Source organism: Lingula anatina, chromosome 3, assembly GCF_051362555.1.
Source record: "Lingula anatina isolate TDL-2025a chromosome 3, LinAna3.0, whole genome shotgun sequence".
Taxonomy (NCBI): domain Eukaryota; kingdom Metazoa; phylum Brachiopoda; class Lingulata; order Lingulida; family Lingulidae; genus Lingula; species Lingula anatina.
The window spans coordinates 26,158,759-26,181,642 of record NC_141769.1 but is presented as its reverse complement, the minus strand read 5'-3'; the positions used below and the strand labels follow the sequence as shown (position 1 = coordinate 26,181,642).

Genomic DNA, 22,884 nt, shown 5'->3' with positions numbered 1-22,884 from the left:
CCCTTGTCTTTTAAACAAAGGGGACTTTCTTACTCCAGAATTGACCGACAAGAAAAAAAAATAGAAAATATTCATTACTTTATTTTTATATTACAGTCACTTTTTATATACACTTATCAATACAATTTATAAAACGTCAACAATAAATGTGCAATATGTATATAATTAGATTAAAACTATCAGAGGTTCATATTTTAGTACAAAGCCAATGTTCGATATGCATGTCTGAAACGCAACAACATATCCAAGCACCCCGAGCTTCTATAAGTTTCAAATATTTAATATATCAAAAAAGGAGTCGCAATATGCTAAAATCCTTTTCAAGGGCAAAATAGATGTGGGGTGGGGTGGACCACTATTTGTTATAAAATGGTCACCTCTTGCAATGTTTCCAAAGGCAACAGTGACGGGTAGCTCCACAAATTGTGAAACTCGGGGCATATTTAGGCTTTGCTAAACATCTACTTGTGCGCAAACTACACTATTAAAAACATTCATTACAGTCTTCAAATGCAAATTCTACATTCAAGTCAATATAAAGTTTTAAGTTTAATTAAATGTCCATTGTACCACCAAAGATTCTTTAGGGGGTCCGATGCGTTATAAAGGCCTACATTTTAAGATATGTCATAAATACCTTACATATGTAATATATCTATGTTATGTAATTGTACTATGTTATGTAATTTTGAAAACAGTAGATAATCTGTGAGAGTGACACATAAGTTCCTGTTGCAAATCCCAAAATTCCCAGGGCACAAATCAAAATGTTCTTGAATAAATGCCATTTACACACACCCAGTCTGTCAGGCCAGAATGTAAGAGTGTGCATGATTGGAGGAAATATCAAGGCCAAAGCACTGCTACTCAAAGCACCAACCAATGAGATGAAGTGACGAAATGGGTGAGAACTACAATCCTGTGCCAGCTTGTTGTTTGGCATCCTTTTGTTTAGGAGATATGAACCTGCTATCATTATTCCCCCTTTTTACTGATAAAATCAGAAGCAAGGTTTTCAAACAAATTTTCTGGCACTGGATTGTAATACTTATTGTTGTTATTAAATGTTAACAGCTGCTCAGGTGAGGACAGTGAGGTAGATGTTTGAAATCGATATTACTGTTTTCACCCCAAAAACCCTACCGTTTCTTCATGAGTTGGAAATAGCTACTTCATCCTAATGTTTTAATAATGTGACAGTGTTATCTCATGACATGACAATGCTAATACCTACATTATCTTAGGGAAAAAGGAAATAAATCATAGCGTATCGATCCCCCTTTAGCATGCTTTCCTCTCCAAACTCAGTCAATACTATAATAAATTTGTTACAACATTGCTAAAATACGTTATTCTCTATCATCGTTCTATGAACTTCGTCCATTTTTTTGTGAACTCAATGGTCCCTTTACATGGAATTTAACAACTATCAGGGGTGGATCCAGAGATACTTTCTGACAGTCTTCCAAATTATCTTTGTTGATCCATCCTTCATTTTTGACCGTCTTCCGACAGAAAATATTAGATGCCCTACAATGTAAACTTGAAAATCTGATCGTCTTCCGGAAGACCCAGAAGACGGCCTTAATCTGCCCCTGACTAAAGTAACTACCAACATCCTCATTTGCTTAAAACGTCTTTTGTATTATATCTAACAAATACTACGACACAGCAGTAGGTATACCATTAAATTAAATGTACAGAACTTCATAAACACCTGGACTCGATTGCAGGAATTTAAAACAATCAGAAAAAATAGTAAAAGGGATTTATTGGATGGCTCAAAAAAGAAAAGATGGCACCAAAAGAGATCTTTGAAACCTCATTTTAAGTACCTTCACAGACTGGAGCTGATGGATTTTGAAAACAGTAGATAATCTGTGAGAGTGACACATAAGTTCCTGTTGCAAATCCTAAAAGTCCCAGGGCACATATCAAAATGTTCTTGAATAAATGCCATTTACACACACCCAGTCTGTCAGGCCAGAATGTAAGAGTGTGCATGATTGGAGGAAATATCAAGGCCAAAGCACTGCTACTCAAAGCACCAACCAATGAGATGAAGAGACCTAAATGTGGTATCAATTCTGCCATGGCCACTGAAATGGAAAAATATGTAATGAAGTTATAATCTAAATGACTTAAATCAGCCACCACCCATTTTTCTTTAGTTATAAATCATCTATCCTCTTAGGGTGCATTCCCAGAGATTTAGAAAGATGCAGAGATTTAGAACGATGCAGAGATTTGGATTTAGATCGACCTAACTCCCTGGGGGTTCAGGCTAAATTGCAGTCAGCCGAGTGCGCACCATAGTTAATTACCCCCTTACAGCTTTTAGTAGCGGGACAGATGCTTTAGCCAGCTAAGCTGACAGTAATCTAGTGAGACTCCCCACAGATAGATAGATCAAACTAAAATCTATGGGAATGGGGTCTTAGAGATTCTGAAGCAAAGACAAGCTGTTCTAATTTGCAACCCTAAAATTAAAAATCTGTAGCGATATCAAGCTCCAGCAGTTATAACTTGAAAGAAGAAGGGCAATTGTCTGTGAAATTTAAACTAAAATACCAAGAGAACATGCATGAGATCCTTCTACACCATTTTATACAGTGGTCTTTAAGTAGTGGACTTATACGTACATGTAAATATCACCAAGAATATCCTAAACATGCCTTCTCCATATTTCTGCATTAATGAGAACCTCTGTGTATGCTTCTTGATAAGTGGCCACACAATCAGGATGGGGACATAGAACTGTAGGCCATAAGTTATGATCAGAGCCAGAGAAAACATCAGCTTCACTGATAAATACAACCTAAAATGAAATGAATACCAAATTCAATTAAGGTAAGGTTAAGCATTTAATCATATTTAATCTGAATTGAAATGTTATACAATACAGAGGAAAGCTGAAAACTATTGCAGGAATTTTAAGGATGAAATTATATTTGTGAAAAAGAACTCTTAAAACAAAAAACAAGGGATTGGATAAAAAGAAGTGATCGGCACAATATTCTCTGTTTGGTTGGCACAGGTGTTGGTAGACATGAGATAGACTTTATATACATGTATCTTATTTTTATGGAAGAATAATAATAGAGACACCTCACCCTTACTTTAACCTAGAACCTTTAAATGAGTGATCACATTGTAGGCAATTTCACCTATCAGGCACAGATGTGACTATATTTCAAGAGAATGATACAAAAAACCCATTTTTAACTAAAACAGCACCATTCTGAACCAGGAGCCATCATATCTTTGGTATTAAAACAACAAGAGACTTTTTTGTCATTAACCTAGAACATACCAGTTATCATTGGGAATGTTCAAGGTGATGCTGCCTTGAGCATCATCCCCAAAACACAGGTAGCCATAAAAGCCAATGGCCGTGTACAGGGCCACGACTATGACCATTCCTAGGTTCAGCACACCAGCCCAGCCAGAAAAGGCGTCCGGGGTCCTCATCTTGTTCTCAATAGGTAAAACCTGTTAATACATAGGTTATTTGTAAATCTAGTAATAAGAGTGTTATCATGTCAAATATCGATGTTGAATGAAGTTAATTTAATTTTCCAAAAGAAAAATGACAGGGTCTAAAATGCTTTAATTTGGTAATTTGGCAGGTAGAAAACAAAATTAAAGGACATCTGTCAATTTTGACTAATTACTTTAAATAGGTAAATGTTTAACAATTTGGATAATCCGAACAGTGATTAAAGCATATAAATAAGTAAAATCAATTTACAAATCATACCAGGCTTATTCCCTCAAATGCATATATAGCAGTACCAAAAAACAGAGGCAGGGATGCTAAGTCAGCAAACAAAGGAAAAGCAGTAACTGGTTGTAGGTTCCGCAATGTGTACTGAAGCACTATGATAAGTCCTACTGCTGTCAGAAGATTGGCCAACATGGCAAAGTAGGACAGCCATTTAAGGTGCTTTACAAAAACAAATAGCACCAGTACAATAAAGACAAACACTTCATAGACTCTCAGTGGAAGATCTCCAGTAACGTAAACATCTACAACCTGAAAAGAAATTATTAATAATTAAGAATATAAAAGGGTACTAAATCAAAACTTAATTGCCCCTTTGAGTTCATTTTTAAAAATGATAAATTCTCTATCTTAACAGCAGTGCAGAAAAAAAAGAAAATAAAGTTATTTTTAGTCTCTTGCAGAAAACAGAACAATCAAATAATACCCACTGTCCACAATAATTCATATAAAATTCTTATGAAACAGACATCATTTTATTATATTAACATCTTTACAAATGCAAGAAAAATGCACTCAGACAGCCTGTATACCTGTTTTATGTTGGCAGCAATGAAAACTATATACACGCAACAGAACCCCAACTGTGTGATGTTCAAGAATACATTCACTGCAATTCTGAAACGAAAGTGTCAGTATGTTCATCAAATGTGAATCTTGTCCTGTAGAGTTTGAACTAAAATTCAAACTCTTTCATGTTTTAAAATTCAAGCAATATTATTTTTTTCCGACATTATAAAAAAATCCACAAATATGTGAAATATTAACTGCATGAAAATATGTTTAGGATATATATATAATTGTAGATTTTAGCTGTATTGTGTAATATTTAAAGAATATAATTCCTAAAAACATACATATAAAATATTTTAATATTTAAAAATACAAAAGCATACCTTGAAGCTTTAGAAAACCGCTGTAATGATCTTGGTCCCTTCTCAAATGACAGTTCCACCACCATAGCTAAGCCTGTGTTTGTTGTACCTTAAAATGAAGAAATGACAAATTATTACTTCAACTATGAGCACTAGGTGATGAATCTAACACACACATGACAATATTACATTTAAATATATAATGCTGATAGTCTCGGTTCCCATGACTAGATCGATTCAACTGGATCGGTCTTTCTCCCTGGGGAGTTTTTTAAAAAATCTGGAAAATGCTTTTGTTTCTTTTTTGGGAAAGACTACCAAATACTCAAGAAAATGACATTTACATAACACTGTCAGTTTGACTTGAGGTCTAGCACCCTGGATAGTAATATCTAATTTTTTTTTGTTTGTTGGTTTTTTTAATGATAAGCATGGTTCGTATCAGAATATATTTCTGGGAGTAAACAAAAAAATCTGAAGGAAAAGCTTGATTACACAAATTAATGTGAAATAAATAAATAAGTGATGTTTAAAATCTTTGAGTAATAACCATACCTGTGACCAAAGTCATGAGCACACATAACCAGTTGGTGCATGCAGTGGACAGCAATGGCACCCAGGATTAGTACACCCAGTGTGCCAACCTGATAACATAAAGTACAGCTTAGCTTTTTGAATTTTAAAGATAAAGAGTGAGCCAAAGACATTCAAATAGTAAACTATTTACTTTTCTTGGAAATTTCAAAGCTTTTATCTTAATTACCAAGATATGTCATAATCCTAGAATTGCAATCAATAAACCTGCTTCTGAGTTTAGAAACTACTCTCTGATTAAAGATAAACAGTTGTGAATTTCAATCTTGACTGAAATGATGACTTACCAGCAGTCCAGCATTTTTAACAGCAAGAGGCATGGCCAGTATTCCTGTCCCTATGTTACCCTTCAGTAAGTTCATTAAGCTGGACATGTTGCTGTAAAATAATGGGTAAAAGAAATTAAGTTATAAATCGTTGCATCAAAATGGAAGCTAGATATTTTGCAGAAAATTTCTATTTGTGTCAAATTCGATAAAGATCTGATTACAAATCAAAATAAGCACATAAAGACAATTGTAACCTTGGTATTAGCCAAAGTAAATAATCTTAAATATAGGGAGAAAAATTCCACTTCCTCACATAGGCATAGGACAGGTAGATGAACTGTCCTCTGAGGTTACAAAAATATACAATGATATTATTTTGAACAATTGAATAAAAAAAAGTCATATAAATCCTTTACCTGTTTAACAGGCCCTCATCCAAACTGCCACTGCTCAATGTGCTTAGTAGTCGCTCTCTCTGAACTTCATCCTTATCTTCTATATCTTGTTCCTCTGAGTGCTTGCTGCCATTAATAGAAGCCCCGCCCATACCTGGGTCATCAGGGTCATTGCCATGGGAACCATACATCATCCCTGGGGCATTGCTGTAAGATCCCGGGATTGTATGCAAAGAGCTCTCCAGTGGTTGGGTGCTCAAAAGGGGATCTGAAGTCTTACTTGCCATGTTTTAGGCTGAAACTATAAAAGTTTGAACATTCATTGCACTTGTCCAATTAAAATTTTGTGTATTCTTTACATTTCTGATTAAAAATATAAATTCAGCACACTTTAAAAAAAATACACTGTGTGAAAGATAGACTCCAATTCTAACATCAACACATAAAGTTAAACCCTCATTGCACTTCAAAATGAAAGAAAAAGGGTTTAATATTTAGTATTCCATCTGAAAAAACAACAAAATGTAACCTTCAAAACTCTATCCAGTATATCAATACTAGGACCCAAAATTATGTGCATTAAAAAAATTAACTTCAATAGTCAAATACAAGTTACCATATTTACAAATCTTTTTAGAAACTTTTAATCAGAAGCCATTTCCAAACATTAGCCTCTTGCCTGGATCCCATGACAACAGTTTGGCAAATGTTCAGCTTTATATTTTTTTATGTCTAATTGATGAGATTTGCCCCCAGCTGATGTATACAGCATGGAAATATATTATCTTGTCAACTAAAACAAATGATTTTAAAAGCAATTGCTTCTATTCACTTGGTTAATCATTAATCTATCAAATGCACTTGCTGAATTGATCTCTTTTTTTTCTTTTCTTTTCTTTTTCAATAATAAAAATATTATTCAGAAGAAGAAAAAGAAAACAAGAAGCAAAAAGAAGAAGAAAAATGAAATTAAACAAAAATAAAATTTTGATTTATTGTTACATTCAATGGCAAAAAAATAATACTTGTTCACATAAGCTTTATCACAAAATCTTTACAAATAGTGTTGACTTGAGAATCATATTTCCTGTACACCAGTTATTAAGACCCAGTCAAGCCAGCGGGTAAACATGCCTGTTCTACGTACTGTTATTCAAAGATGACCCCACTATACAAGGAGCTTTGAAAAAAAAAAAAGACGCCATTATTAATATACTTGTTTCTTGTATGGCCTGAAGTTCCTATTATGCCCATGAACTGCAATGCCACTTTCCCCTTTTGATGGCCTTTGTGTAAAACATGTGATCATCATCAAAGTGTTTTTTAAATAATAAGATAGTTCAAGCAGAAAAAATGTGACAGGACAACTCAACCATGTGAGCCATTTGTCATTATTCACAAAAAATCAGCAAAGCCATTCAGGAGTTAAAATATTGTGTCAACAAATGAACAAAATTGGACAGAATGAGAACCAAATTAAGATATCAATGGGGGGGGGGTCGGGCAAAGTTAACTGTTTCCTTCTTTAGCTGATCCAACCTGATAAATGACAGAGAATTCAGATCATCAAATTTTGTACCTTCTCTGGCCAAATGGGTGGTTCTTTTGAACTATTCAAACCCTTACCTATACATGGGCCTTAGATTAAATACTACAGTCTATATTCAACATTTATCTATTTATTTTGCTTCTCATTCTGTCCAGTTTTGTTCAGTTGTTGAGACTCTTCTTTTTTAAGTTCATATAAACAAAATCCTTAATTAAAGCCTTGGAAATCTTACCATGATGATACTTCTTGATAATTCAAAATTTCAATTACGGCAGATAGTATGCATACCTTGTGTGCATTCATAATCTAATAAACTGCAGTTTTGGGGGTTGTTTTGTAGGTTAAGTGGCAACAATGTTGGACAACCAACCTTAATCTTGGTACTTGAAAAAGATATTTTTTCATATCAGTTTTATAGGCTGCAGTTAAACAAGGCAAACTATTCCTTCTCAATTTGTTAAGAATTCCATCTCACAGTCAATAAAAATGTATGTGTTCAACTGTACCCTCCTTATTTAAAAAAATTCTTTCAGACATTTTATAAGTCATATAAAAAAAATTATTCATTTTCAGAGTGCTATAAAGCAAAAAATTAGAAATTTATATTTATAAATATGAAAACAAACATATTATATGCACACACACACACACACACACACACACACACACACACACACACACACACACACACACAAACACACAAATAAACAAACAAATAAACCCAATGACTTTTCTCACAAATTTGTTTGTTACCCAGTGATGCAGCATATAATTATATAGAACATCACTGATCACTATAGCCTCTGATATCAGGAAGTACTAAAAAAGAATACAAAATTAAACTATTAGCAATACAATAATTTGGTAACAGACTATAAGCACACCCTGTGGTCAGAGAGTAACTGATCACCATATATATGCTGCAGCACCACGCATTGCGAATAGCAAATATCACATAGAGGCTACAATGTATTATATGGGGCAAGTATGGGCGAGTTATGGAATCGAGATACTTGTGCTCGATCGCAATGCATGATGCTTTCGAGTTACGGAGCCCAGATCTTACTTATGCTCTTGAATAAATGTGCAAGGCACATTACATGCTAGTAACCACATTTTATTTCATCTATCATGTGGATAGTCACAGGCAGGAACTTGGTAGTAGTAATATCAGTGATAAAATGTGGTAGTACAGTTACTGTAGTTATATAAGACTAAGTGATAAGAGTATGTAACATACTGGCTTAAAATGATGAAATGTGTGCAGTGTATACACTGTATATTACCAATTTTAGCTCATGATAGTGTCCTATATATAACCTTAATTGCAATGAACATGTTTAATTTGTAATATGCACAATATTCTTCAGATTTCTGGATGCATATCTAGCATTTCTTATCAGTAAAGTACAAATCTTTGTACAATTTAAGACAGGCATGTTTTCATTGATCATGTGCTTTTCAAGTTACACAAAGATACTTTAGCAGTATGTGCCCCAAACATATACATTTTTTTGTACATGTACAGTAAATCTTTGATTTTCAACGTTTTTCCTAAATTCAGTTATGTGGTGACTTTGATCAAAGTAACTTAGGCTTTTTTTTAAATGTTTTTCCCTGGAAATGACCTCAGTTCTTGTTATATTAGAATGGGTTTGAAGCCTCTTACAAAAACACACAAAAAATCATTTAGTAAATTGCTATGTTCATTTAAACAGCAGAGTAAAAACAAGTGCCACATAACTGAATATTGGAAATCAATGACTTAAAAATTTTGGTGGGCATAATGCATAAGCACTGCCTGGGTAATGTGGCCTCCTGCATTAAACAATACCTGCACATAAAATTTACAAAGAACGATCCCCAATTTGCAATTTATTCGTAAAGCCTATTAGTAAGCAAATTAGTTAAAGTGTACATGTAATTCCCCATTACTTAAATCATAGATATCCCTTTCTCTCTGCGACTTACCGACAGAAAGTTCTCCTTCGCACAAATTTCCTGTATGAGTTTGAAGATTTCTCTCATGCCTTCTAAACCTTAAGTATTTTTGGTCCCTACACAACGAAAATAATTTTCTAGATGTGATTATGACTCACATCGGTTGTTAATGTATTCCTGTTGAAAGACGAATAATAAAATAAAAACACATCTCATATTACCCTGATTGTAAAAGAAAAAGTTTTTTCAGGTACACATCCGGGATAAACTAGGCTGATTTTTAAAAATAATGTCCGAATGCTCGCGGGCAAAAAGAAAGCGTTTAACCCCGATGAGGTTCGTCAGGTCAAGAAGCAGAAGGCGGAAGTAACTCACGAACAGACGCAATATGATAATGTGAGAAAAGTTTAGCATAAATAATCAACTAAATTTATAACAACCAATAAAAGGGAATCATGAAGCATCATGATATGCATAAAAATACTGTGATCGAAATTACATTTTTAAGGAAAAACTCTGAAGTAACATCATTTTTATTTTTTATATATTTCTACGAAACTCTTTATTATGCTGTCCTTCATAGCTTTACTTACAAGATGGCTGACGACGATTTACCCCGGGAGTACGATGCGATTGTTTTGGGCACAGGTTTGTTCATTGTCACTTCTAAAATACCACTTGCGTATTCAGAAAAAAAACGATTCAAGCAAATTTTTTGTGGAATAAATCACACTTAAAGCGAACTCTCATTTCACGGAATTCTCAGCTGTCGTCTGAGGTCACTCTCCTGTTTCTGTGTAAAAGTGGGTTACTTCAATCATTATTATTCAATGAGTCATACGTTTGGGCTTAATGACTGATGATGTATATGGCAATATTTTTACAAAATGTATAAAGGCAAAATTTGAAAAATAATACCTTTATGTTTTTGTGATGTCCTTGCATTTATTTACCTAGTTAAATAAATAAAAAGTAAAATAAAAATGAAAAATAATAATACTAATGGAATCTATGGAAGGTATAACGTTTTTAATAAGTGGTCAAGACTTCATAATGCCCAGGCTTGGCAGCATTACATAAAGCACATCATTGCCTTGTGACATAAGTATTGAGTGATATGCATTGCAGTGATGTGACACATTGTATTCCGTTTGATCTACTCTAATATGTGTGCATTCTAGAATATTTATGCATAGCTTTGCTGGGCATGTATCTTGTTATTAATCCACTGTTTCCACAGTGGTAACGATAAGATGAATTTTTTGTAATGATACAAATAATTATATCTTAGAATAATTTCATTTTAAAGGACTGACAGAATGTGTTATAGCAGCAGCCCTTGCAAGAATTGGCTTCAGAGTTCTGCACTTGGACAAGTAAGGGCAGTGATTGCGAAAGAGATTGAAAACTTACCAGACATGTGGGCTGGAGCAAATTAAATTTTTGTCAGCCCACACCTTTTTTTACCGGCCCACAATAAAATAATCAAGCTGTATATTTTCACATCATTTTTGATTAATATTATTGTCTGGCATTTTAAATTGCTGCTTTTTAATTTTTAGGCCAGATGTAATAGGATATTTAAAGGTTTAAGTTTAAACGTCTTTCATTTTGGTTGCTTTCTGGCATTTAAGTTTTATCCTTTTTACATCTGGGTTGCTTATCTTAATTTTTAATCTTTTAACACAAGATCATGTATCCTTTGTGAATTTTATTCCAATTTTTGACTAAAATTAAAATATAAGTCATAGTGAAGTGGAGCTTCCAACTTTTCTAACTTTTTTTAGATTTCCACTCTTGGAAAAATGCTTGTCTGTTAGGGATTATCCTGGGTCAAAATCTGGTCGGGCCATTTTGGCCCACTTGGTCAAAAAAGTGGGCCATTTTTTTTAAATGTATGCCTTGAATTATTTAAAGAAAATTCATTATATTTCAATATTTTTTATATTATTAAAAAAACAATGAAAAAGGCTTGATGCTACTACTCTGAAGTTGTCGTGTGTGGAAAAATCTTCCAAAATAAATATACTGTCCGAAAAATTGTACTTAATGGAAAAATCTTCAGAATTAATAATTGCACTATGCCAAATAATTGCACTACATGGAAAAGGTAGACAATTCCCATTTTTATTGTAAAATAAAGCCATTGCTCTCATAGCAGTCCCGTAGCCAGCCATTTTAAAAGGGGGGGGGGGGGTCTTTTTCCATAAAAACGTCATGTACCTAGATCAAATTTTACCAAGAGTGGACCTTTTTGTCAGCATTAGAGGCGGTTCTTTCGAACCCCCCGAACCATCCCTGGCTACGGCCCAGAGTCTGAAAAGAATTTTTATTCAATATCTAAGCTAGTTCGTTTAAATGAATATAATGGACAGTTTTACATCCTGACTGTGCCATTGCGGATTTTCCACATTGAAAATGATGTTGTCCCTCATTTTGACATATAGCGCCGCTAAAACTGCAATATTACTTAAAATATCCGTTAAAATTAGTTAAGAGCACCCATCTAAAAAGCAAATGAATATTTCCCCTTTTCACTTATCGATATGCGGTCCGACGGAAGCCATACTTGTTTACCCAGCACGTGTAGTTAGGTGTTCTCAGAGGTCCGCGCGTGGCCGGTCGTAAGCAGTTTGAGCGGCCTGTTAACAGAGTCTTGAGCAGTACGTTTTTTATTGACATGTAGTTGTTTCAGTTTCGATACACTTTTTGTGAAACGGGTCACATGTCAGCCCTCACACCATCGCTATGCGCACTTCGAGTGACATCATAATGTACGTAGACCTTTATTACAAAAAATAGTGTTTGCTATTTGAACGCGGCAGTATGGCGTATAAGTTTTACTTGCGCCTAGTGCGTACTTGGAGCTTTACGATAAATTCAAATATGAGGCGAGGTGTCTGTTAAAGAAACCGACTTTAGTACGTCGGACATGTGGGCCGATGAGTTTGAAGGGTTTTCCAGCCCACAGAATTTTTGCCGGCATATGGCCGTGGTCCGACGGCTTTCGCAATCACTGTAAGGGTTTTTAAAATTATATCATTTGTATTAATTTTTTTGATTATGATTGTATGTATATACAAATATATACATTAACTTTACTAAATTTAAAAAGCAATATACTGTACTAGTGTAGCCGTCCTTTAAATGACAAGTATACTCTCTGTGCAGTACAGCATTGCATGGCTTTGCTCCATTTTTGACCAAGTTTTTTTATCTCTCAAAAATCCTCAATGCTCTTTTCACAATTGATGTGCACTGATCTACTTCTAGAAATGATTACTATAGCAGTGAGTGGGCAGTATTTAATTTTGATGGCATGCAAAGATGGATAAAACAGGAACAGGTATTTTATTTTTTATATATGATGATGAATTATATATATGTGCTTAAATAGTATATGTTAATAAGATTTGGAAAGAAAAAACATTTAGCACATAGATGTTTTTCTTAAAAGGATGCACATGGAAGTAAGGTTTTTGTTTATTTTATTTTATTGGCATGTTCTATGTGGTCATCTGTAATGAAAATTGAATACATTTTATTTACCACACACACACACACATGCGCGCACGCACGTGCACACACACACGTGATATCAAAATCATGAATAATGTTCAGTATAATGGAATGGGTCTTATAAAACAATTTTTGTTATTGAAGACAAGGGCATTGGAAAAAGAGTCCCCATTCTCAAGTGAACCATATCAAGAATTGCTGGAAGATGGAGAAGTATTAATTCCATTACCTCAGCATGGGACGGGTACTTCTAATGTAGTTGAAAAAGTTTTCATGAAGTAAGTCTGCCTGTATTGAATTGTATTTTTTTACAATTATCTTCACATGAAAAAAAAAACATTTTGATGTTGAAAATAATTGATATTGGGTTTTGTTTTAGAATGATGCTAGGACATCAGCAAAAAAAAAAAGACAAACATCTGGTCTTTGTATCCCTTTATGTATTGAGATAATGACTTTTGCTCCAAGTATTTAAAAAATATAACATTATTTAATACATTCTTCGTGTATTATTGACTTCGAAAATTAAAAAAAAATTTTTTTTGAGCCTTGTACCTGTTATTTATTTTGTCCAGAATATATATGTACATATTTTGTACTTATGACAAATTGGATGTAATTTAAGAAACATAAAGTATGGGTAATTACATTATTATTTTCTTATATTTATAACCAATAGGGAGGCTCCTGCAGACATTGTTGAAGTAGAAGATAAGACAAGTAAACTTTCTTTGGCATCAGAGGCCGCACCAAATATTACTTCCCAGGAAACCACTGAATCATCAGAAATAGATGGTCAGAATGTCAACAATTTGCTACAGGACAGTGACAAGAGATTTGAGGAATCAGTGGTGTCAGAAACAGTTTCTCAAGGTGATCATTCCACTCAAAGTCAAGGTAAATATCAACCTTTGACAGAGAGTGAAGAACAAAGTGAAAATGCAAAAATAGGACAAGAAAAAAATGAAGAAAATTCTGTAGGACAACTAGATGTTGCCGAATCTACAGGGAAAGTGGAAGAACAACCAAAATCAGACAAAACTGAACCAAATTATGACAATGTAGAATTTGTTGTGCAGGAGAGTGATCATAAGGCTCAAGGTGCTGGGGTCAAGGTGGCCGAGAAAGAACCTAAAAAACCGGACAAAGTCAGAGAGTGGACATTATCAGAGCTGAACAAGGAATGGAGAAGATTTAATTTAGACTTGGCTCCAAAGGTTTGTGGTTGTTCATTATATGCAGTGTAAGCTGTCTCACAATAAGCACAATTAGTGAGTTATGAGCTTTATGAAATTAGAGTTGATCTTTGCTTTCTAACATTTGATTCAGTATTCTCCATAAAATTGCAGTCAAGGTTGTAATATTCATTTTGTTTTTCAGATGCTTTATTCTAGAGGATCACTTGTTGAGCTGCTGATATCATCTGACATAGCAAAATACTGTGAATTTAAGACTGTGACTAGGATTCTAACCCATCTTAATGGGAAAGTCGAGCAGGTATTATTCATGGTTATAATTTTTATTTTTTATTTTATTTTTGTAAGAAACTTGATTGAAAAGATGTGACGTTTTTATTTTTAATAAAATTTTTACAACTTCTTGCATCTGCAGTGTCATGAATAGTACAATGTTAATAAGATAATAAGTCCTAACTCATACAAACTGGTAAATTTTGCCCTCTCCTCCTTTTAACGATAAAGAATTAAGTATTTCCTATGTTTTCATGACAGATGTTATTAAGAAAAATATGCAAAGTTAGAAATCTTGGAAAAAATAAATATTGAACTTTTTTTATTAAAATTACGTAAACTTGAGACCAATCAACTGTTTGGTCAACTGTTTCCTTTATTACTTAATGCAGCTGATTGCCCTACTTGCAGGTTCCTTGCTCCAGAGCTGATGTTTTTGGCAGCAAAGCAGTGACCATGGTGGAAAAAAGAATGCTTATGAAATTCCTTACCTTCTGTATGGAATATGAAAAGCATGCGGGGGACTATCAAGGTAAAGGGTTGATCAGTTTTGGAGATTAATTGATTGTTATTAAAATTAAATATGTCAACTGTATCCCAAAAAATTACAATTGCAGGTAATAATTGCTGTAATATAAATGATAGTTGTAATATTGGCAATAATAATGAAAATGATGATGATAATGACAATAATAAAAACAAAGACAGTAATAATGATGATAGAAATATAATATTTAGCTAGGAAGATCTTTATACTCTAAAACATGATATAATTTAAAGACTTTTTTGTTTCAGAGTATCAGGAAAAACCATACACAGAGTTTTTAAAATCCAAAAAGCTGTCAGCCACAGTTCAGCACTACATTTGTCAGGCGATTGCAATGTCCACTGACAAAACAAACACCATAGAGGTGGGACATTTAAATAGCTGTCATCAGTTATCAGTGAATTTAATCTTTATACAGCTATATAATCTGCTAAGTTTCAGGTTTTGGTGATTGGATACATTGCATAAAAATGTTGTTCCTAGAATACAAGTCTAGTTGTTCAAAAGGTCAAAAGGTCAATAGGGTTCTACAGTTGTCTTCAGTTTAAAAGGGATCAACAAGTTCTATAGATAATGATCCACTTAAATAGACATTGCTAAATAGTTTGATTTTTAAGGTAAATTGTTTATCATCTTGTAACAATACAACATATTTTTAAAGTCTTTGACAGTTAATGAAATGATATTGCTGTGTCCTATATATTTACGATTCTTCTTAGGGTTTAAGAAGAACAAAACGCTTCCTTCAGTCCATTGGACGGTATGGCAATACTCCCTTTCTTTGGCCTCTGTATGGCAGCGGAGAGCTTCCACAGTGTTTCTGCAGGCAAGTTAAAACCAGTACTAATATTTGGAGCCCACACTGGTGTTTCAATATCAAAAATTTTAGAAAGTGTGCAGATAATTTCCACTTGTAATATTGCATGGCAATGTCTTTAAATTGTGTAAATGGATGGTTATTGGGCACAGACAAGTTATTTGAGTAGCTATGTAATTAACTGCAAAAAATTAGATATTTCAACACATTTATTTAATTGAAGCCGAAATTGATGAAATTCATTCCCCTCTTTTGTTCTAACGTCATTTGTTTTTTTTTTTTTTTTAGATATTTTTTCCTTCTCTTGTCCAGCCAGTCCCAAATGAAAAGTAAATTTTTATGTTGATTTTTTCAGGATGTGTGCAGTGTTTGGTGGAACCTATATCTTGAGAAGAACTGCCAGAGCTTTAATCATGAGCCAGGACAATAAGTATGAAAATTATTTATATAAAAATGTCTATGACAGAGACTTAAATACAGTGGAAGGCGTTTTTATCTTTATATATATATGTGAATCCATTATCAAGATGTGCTTTGTGTGTGTTTGTGCTTTTACAGTAGAAACAAAGAATAATGATGAAAATTATATTATTTTCAGATGTGTGGGCATTATAGACACAGAGGGTCTAAGAATTAAGTGCAAGTGAGTTTATATACAATATCTTAATGCAATTTGCCCATTTATTGCAAACATTAATTTTGCACAATTTTATTATACTTTGTTTCTAGACTTAAAAAAAAAATTACAAACATGTATCTAGAAGGAAGAACGTATGATTTATGGACTTATTGTTAACTCTTAGTATAACTTATGGACATGTAATTGTACCACCAGCGTTAGCGCTGGCGGTACACATGGTTTCGGTCCCGTCCGGATCGTTCCGCCGGCTCCGCCGGCTCCGCCGGACGGCTACCGTTACCGCTTCTCCTCCTAGACGGTAAGGGCCCCCGTACCCATCTCATGGATTTAGGTCACCTATAATCTCACCTCGTTCCACGTAAAATTTGGGCTTTGTCGGTATTGGGGTCTGGGTGTGGCACTCATTACAATGCACCCTTGTCTAAAAATGGCAAAATTAAATGCTAATTATCTACCCTACGGAAGGAGTTATGGGAAAAATTTCTATAGACGGCTTTCCAAAAGTCATATGTGTAGATTTCAAATATACCCTTGGATTTGACCTTTGACCTTTACTTCAAGGTCAAATGGGCCAAAATTTTCAAAAAAATGAAATTTTTTATGAAAAAAAATTTTTTTGCCCTGTTATTCAGACACTACACAGACTTAACCAATAATATTACTGGAAAGTGTTACCCTTCAGGTCATCTTTCATCTCCATGAATTTGGGGTCAATCGGTGCATTTTCACGGGAGTAGCGGCCATAAGATACCGAAACTGAAAACTGTCTCTAATTCGGGAACCGTTAATGCTAGAGACCCATTCTTTTTTGCATTTTGTAGAGCATGTAAAGCCCAACACTGGAGGTGGTCTCGGTTTTTTTGTATTCCATACGGTTTTCGAGTTACGCTGTATCAAAAAGTACATATTGGTGGTAAAAGCAAAATGTGCAGTACGGTAATGGATAATAAATTTTGAACTCTGGAAAAATAAAACATAAGGCTTGGCAAAGCAGACAACTTGTGTTCAAAAATGACCTTATTTCATCAAATTTGAACTTCTGAAACTTCAGAAACTTCAGAGCACCTCCTTTTTCAAGAATTTTGACCAAAATAACATTTTCTTTATTTTAATTAATTTTTTCTGTACGAAATTTAAGGCACATTATGGTAACTCCAAAATTATAACATTTAGTCCCTTATATCTCCAAAACTGGCAGAGATAGGTCCATAGTTACTATTGAAGTTGAATAGGAAGTCATATACTGGCAATCTTACTGTGACCTTGAAATTGACCTTTGACCTACTTTTCACCATGAACTGAACTTTGCAAATTTTGCTTCCCTTTTATCTCCAAAACTGGCAGAGATAGGTCCATAGTTACTATTGAACTTGAATATGAAGTCATATACTGGCAATCTAAATGTGACCTTGAAATAAACCTTTGACCTACTTTTCACCATGAATTGAACTTTGCAAATTTTGCTTTCCTTTTATCTCCAAAACTGGCAGAGATAGGTCCGTAGTTACTATTGAACTTGAATAGGAAGTCATATACTGGCAATCTATATGTGACCTTAAAATTGACCTTTGACCTACTTTTCACCATGAACTGAACTTTGCAAATTTTTCTTCCCTTTTATCTCCAAAACTGGCAGAGATAGGTCCATAGTTACTATTGAACTTGAATAGGAAGTCATATACTGGCAATCTAAATGTGACCTTAAAATTGACCTTTGACCTACTTTACACCATGAACTGAATTTTGCAAATTTTGCTTTTCTTTTATCTCCAAAACTGGCTGAGATAGGTCCATAGTTACTATTGAACTTGAATAGAAAGTCATATACTGGCAATCTAAATGTGATCTTGAAATTGACCTTTGACATACTTTTCACCATGAATTGAACTTTGCAAATTTTGCTTTTCTTTTATCTCCAAAACTGGCTGAGATAGGTCCATAGTTACTATTGAACTTGAATAGAAAGTCATATACTGGCAATCTAAATGTGATCTTGAAATTGACCTTTGACCTACTTTTCACCATGAATTGAACTTTGCAAATTTTGCTTTCCTTTTATCTCCAAAACTGGCAGAGATAGGTCCGTAGTTACTATTGAACTTGAATAGGAAGTCATATACTGGCAATCTGTATGTGACCTTAAAATTGACCTTTGACCTACTTTTCACCATGAATTGAACTTTGCAAATTTGTCTTCCCTTTTATCTCCAAAACTGGCAGAGATAGGTCCATAGTTACTATTGAACTTGAATAGGAAGTCATATACTGGCAATCTAAATGTGACCTTAAAATTGACCTTTGACCTACTTTTCACCATGAATTGAACTTTGCAAATTTTGCTTTCCTTTTATCTCCAAAACTGGCAGAGATAGGTCCGTAGTTACTATTGAACTTGAATAGGAAGTCATATACTGGCAATCTATATGTGACCTTAAAATTGACCTTTGACCTACTTTTCACCATGAATTGAACTTTGCAAATTTTTCTTCCCTTTTATCTCCAAAACTGGCAGAGATAGGTCCATAGTTACTATTGAACTTGAATAGGAAGTCGTATACTGGCAATCTAAATGTGACCTTAAAATTGGCCTTTGACCTACTTTACACCATGAACTGAATTTTGCAAATTTTGCTTTTCTTTTATCTCCAAAACTGGCTGAGATAGGTCCATAGTTACTATTGAACTTGAATAGAAAGTCATATACTGGCAATCTAAATGTGATCTTGAAATTGACCTTTGACCTACTTTTCACCATGAATTGAACTTTGCAAATTTTGCTTTCCTTTTATCTCCAAAACTGGCAGAGATAGGTCCGTAGTTACTATTGAACTTGAATAGGAAGTCATATACTGGCAATCTATATGTGACCTTAAAATTGACCTTTGACCTACTTTTCACCATGAATTGAACTTTGCAAATTTTTCTTCCCTTTTATCTCTAAAACTGGCAGAGATAGGTCCATAGTTACTATTGAACTTGAATAGGAAGTCATATACTGGCAATCTAAATGTGACCTTAAAATTGACCTTTGACCTACTTTACACCATGAACTGAATTTTGCAAATTTTGCTTTTCTTTTATCTCCAAAACTGGCAGAGATAGGTCCATAGTTATTATTGAACTTGAATAGGAAGTCATATACTGGCAATCTAAATGTGACCTTAAAATTGACCTTTGACCTACTTTTCACCATGAACTGAACTTTGCAAATTTTGCTTCCCTTTTATCTCCAAAACTGGCAGAGATAGGTCCATAGTTACTCTTGAACTTGAATAGGAAGTCATATACTGGCAATTTACTGTGACCTTGAAATTGACCCTTGACCTATCTTACGAAGAACTTAAATTTGATTGTACCATATATATTTTTTGCAAAAGTTTAAAAATTCTTGTTGATTGCATTTTTACAGCTTGTCAAGCACAAAACTGGTGGCTGTGTCCCTTATTTTGTGTATGTGGGGGTCTATACGAATGCGCTTGCTCCAGCTGGTGGTACAATATTCGGAGGCGGTATCGCCTCTCTGATCCTCTAGTTTATTGTCAGTATTGAGTGAGTATATTTATTAATTATTTAATTAATTTATTTTCAGTTGGGTTATAATGGAAGGTGGCCTTGCATCAGAAGCATTGTTGCCAGAAAATTCCAGAAACAGGTAAGGGCCAGTCTAAAGTGATGTGTCCACCAACTTGGGGGTAATTTTTATTTAATAATTTTCCAACTTGGGGGTATTTCTTATTTAATACTTTTAAAATCCTGAAATCAGCATGAAATGATGTAAGAACTCCTGGTTATGTGCCCTGAAATTCACTTTCTTTTCTTTGAGAATGTTATATCCAAAATGGGGTGCACAGACAGTAGAACAGTAAACATTCGTGAAAATCAGAGGTATAGTTTCTCATTATTTAACACACACTGGGTTTTAATTTGCTTTGCTTTATTATTTTTTTCTCTTTGCAGAAAAAGTTCAAGAGGGATTTACATCACTGACAAATCTTTGTGCACAGATGATCAAGATCAGGTAGTTATCCTTATTATTGTAATTTGAACAATATCAGCTTTACTTTCCTCATTCTCCATACTGACATAAATATTTTGCTCTAAGTAAGTAAGATTTTAGAATCAAGTCTTTAGAAAATAATGATTAAATGACTATGCAGCTGTTTGGATTTTGTGTTGATATGGATATATAATGTTTTGGTACATTTTATTACTTACATTTTACTCTGTGCATCTTTCTGCAAGGTCCTCACACTTGTACACACACATACACACTACTTGTACATAATGTATATATTTGTCTATCTGCAGATTACCCTGATGCATCTGCCACCAGCTAATGGTCAGACAGATCCTATCACTGTCATGGAGCTGAGCCCTGCCACATATGCCTGTCCCAAGGGACTTCGTAAGTCAAAACTGTGCATATACCTGTCCTCTGCTATATGATATCTGGTTAATTTACATGTACTAAGTGTCCTGCATTCAAAACATGTGCTCTGACTGTGCATCATGTACATATAAATCTGTGTCAAAACTCAGATGTCATGGAAACAAAAACAATAGAATCCTGAGACATCTTTTAGTTAAAGGCATTGGTGTTACTGTGCTTTTCTCTTTTGATTTCAGATGTGGTGCATTTGACTTGTCAAGGTTGTAATTCAGCTGAAGAAGACCTTAAGCCAGCTGAAGATCTCCTCTTCAAGCCCGTTGAACAAGGTAAAGATCATACATAAAGATGGTTTATTCAGTTCAGGATGAAAGTCATTATAGAAAAGAACATAATTTATAGTAAATAACTACTGTAACACTTAAATATTGGTTTCCCCCATTAGGGTTATATTTATGTGCAGATGATGTCTGCATAAGTTGACATTGCCTTCTTCTGTCCACATTGTTGGAGGCCGAGTAGTAGCCATGAACACTGTGACTGCCATAATGTTGCCATTTTGCTTTAACACATTATTCTCAAATGTCTGTCAAGTTAATAAATTTGGCATTATCTGATTTTTCCCACACATTTTTTTTCACATAATTATCATCAATGACATTGGTTTTGATAACTATTTTCCAGCAGAAGCAGATCATACAGATACCAGACCCAGAGTGCTGTGGTCACTCCACCTCAACCAGATGGACAATACTGGATGTGATTTGAATGAGAAAACCCCAGAGAATGTGGTCCTGGTGGCTGGACCTGGGGCAACACTGGATTTTGAGCATTCCATTCTAGAGGTGAGTCAGCACTATGGTATCAAAATTTTAATATTAAAATATTAGGTATCTTCTTAATATAATGGCACCTTTGGTCAGAAGCTGATCCCTGCTTCTTAAGTCTGTCCCAAGTCCTCTGAAATATAATATCTGCTTATTATTCACGTAACTATCTAAAAGATTTTCACACAAGATGTGCATGCTGATCATATGAAATGGTGTTTAATTTTACAGGCTTGGTGCATTGATTAGTTACTCCCTTTTTACAATCTGCATCATCAAAATTCACATTTTCATAATTCTTTCAAATTTTCCTCTCATTTTCAGGCAAGACAAGTCTTTGAAAAAATATGCCCAGGGGAAGAGTTTCTCCCTAAAGCCCCCAACCCTGAAGACATAATATTTGATGATGGTCAGGAGGCAGCCAATGGGGACAGTGGCTTTGAAGCAGATGTGAATGATGAAGGTGCTGACCAAGAAGAAGGTCACTCTCAGGACACGGACAGTGAGGTGGACGCTGGGGTGGCTGAAGAAGGGTCAGAATGGTCTTAGTTAATGTAGCAAGTGGTCACCAGTGGAATTAACTTAAGAGTTTATTCAGCCATTAATATACAAATTAAAAATGCACATATAATGGAAATTGGATTGCTCTTTGGGTAAAATGTTTGAAATTTCAAGGTTACAACATGCTTGCTAAAATTCTAATTTTTTTTTTTTTTTTTTTTTTTTTTTTTTTTTGTTAAAATGAGAAAGAGCAGATGGATAAAACTCTTTAAAAATCTTTTGGGTTTCTTAAAGGTTAAAAGTTTACAGTTCTAATTTGTGATAGTGGATGTTTGTAGAGGATCCTGGTGTGGAGCCTTTTGAAATCTAATGTTTTATCAGTCTAGTCTGGACTTGCTTATCAGTCATGTGGTTCCTTGTTATGTAATGAATTCTGGCAAAGCTCGAATGAAAAAAAAATAGTTTAAAGTATTAGAATACACATTATTCATTGTGTAATGTTATTGGTTGTATTCAAAGTGATTTAAAAAAATCCTATGGTAAGTGACCTTTTTGTCACTATATCCCAAGTTTTCAACGGTCTGAATGTGTGTTTTAAAAAAGATTAATTATACTAATAATGGTGATATGAACATGCAAGTTCAAGTTATACCCATGTCTGTAGCACCCCCCTTTCGTGCTCAATGGACATATTGTTATATGAAGTATAAGTACAAAGAGAAGTGTTATGGATAGTAAATTTAGAATATGTGCATTGATTTTTATTTCTT

The 22,884-nt window shown here is 34.2% G+C and overlaps 2 protein-coding genes across 3 annotated transcripts; one reads left to right on the top strand and one right to left on the bottom strand.

Moving 5' to 3' along the window:
* Positions 1–61: 61 nt before the first annotated feature.
* On the bottom strand, positions 62–5,635 carry LOC106177892 (neutral amino acid uniporter 4). Its single transcript, XM_087007916.1, has 8 exons — positions 5,541–5,635; positions 5,215–5,303; positions 4,681–4,768; positions 4,318–4,402; positions 3,761–4,036; positions 3,314–3,492; positions 2,643–2,818; positions 62–2,099 (listed from the first exon to the last, which is right to left on the bottom strand). Exons 2-8 carry the CDS (start codon positions 5,228–5,230, stop codon positions 1,828–1,830), a joined length of 1,092 nt encoding a protein of 363 aa, XP_086864042.1. The 5' UTR covers positions 5,231–5,303; positions 5,541–5,635; the 3' UTR covers positions 62–1,827.
* A 4,336-nt stretch (positions 5,636–9,971) lies between these two features.
* On the top strand, positions 9,972–22,662 carry LOC106177911 (rab proteins geranylgeranyltransferase component A 2). 2 transcript variants are annotated; one of them, XM_087009307.1, is made up of 17 exons: positions 9,972–10,055; positions 10,717–10,783; positions 12,681–12,753; positions 13,071–13,204; positions 13,606–14,143; positions 14,307–14,423; positions 14,807–14,927; positions 15,191–15,306; positions 15,662–15,768; positions 16,115–16,189; positions 16,358–16,402; positions 19,989–20,051; positions 20,357–20,417; positions 20,708–20,804; positions 21,026–21,115; positions 21,474–21,631; positions 21,938–22,662. In XM_087009307.1, exons 1-17 carry the CDS (start codon positions 10,004–10,006, stop codon positions 22,160–22,162), a joined length of 2,139 nt encoding a protein of 712 aa, XP_086865433.1. In that variant the 5' UTR covers positions 9,972–10,003; the 3' UTR covers positions 22,163–22,662. The 2 variants fall into 2 exon arrangements, with proteins under 2 accessions (XP_086865433.1, XP_086865432.1); XM_087009306.1 differs by having other exon boundaries at positions 21,471–21,631.
* The last annotated feature ends 222 nt before the right edge of the window (positions 22,663–22,884 follow it).

Excerpts from the sequence above, each read along its gene's own strand:
- LOC106177911 (XM_087009306.1), top strand. The coding sequence starts at position 10,004 with ATGGCTGACGACGATTTACCCCGGGAGTACGATGCGATTGTTTTGGGC. Across the intron at positions 14,424-14,806 it reads TTAATGGGAAAGTCGAGCAG|GTTCCTTGCTCCAGAGCTGA; the intron begins GTATTATTCATG and ends CCCTACTTGCAG. Across the intron at positions 16,190-16,357 it reads ATCATGAGCCAGGACAATAA|ATGTGTGGGCATTATAGACA; the intron begins GTATGAAAATTA and ends TATTATTTTCAG.
- LOC106177892 (XM_087007916.1), bottom strand. Across the intron at positions 4,403-4,680 it reads CGGTTTTCTAAAGCTTCAAG|AATTGCAGTGAATGTATTCT; the intron begins GTATGCTTTTGT and ends CTTTCGTTTCAG. Across the intron at positions 2,819-3,313 it reads AACATTCCCAATGATAACTG|GTTGTATTTATCAGTGAAGC; the intron begins GTATGTTCTAGG and ends ATTTCATTTTAG.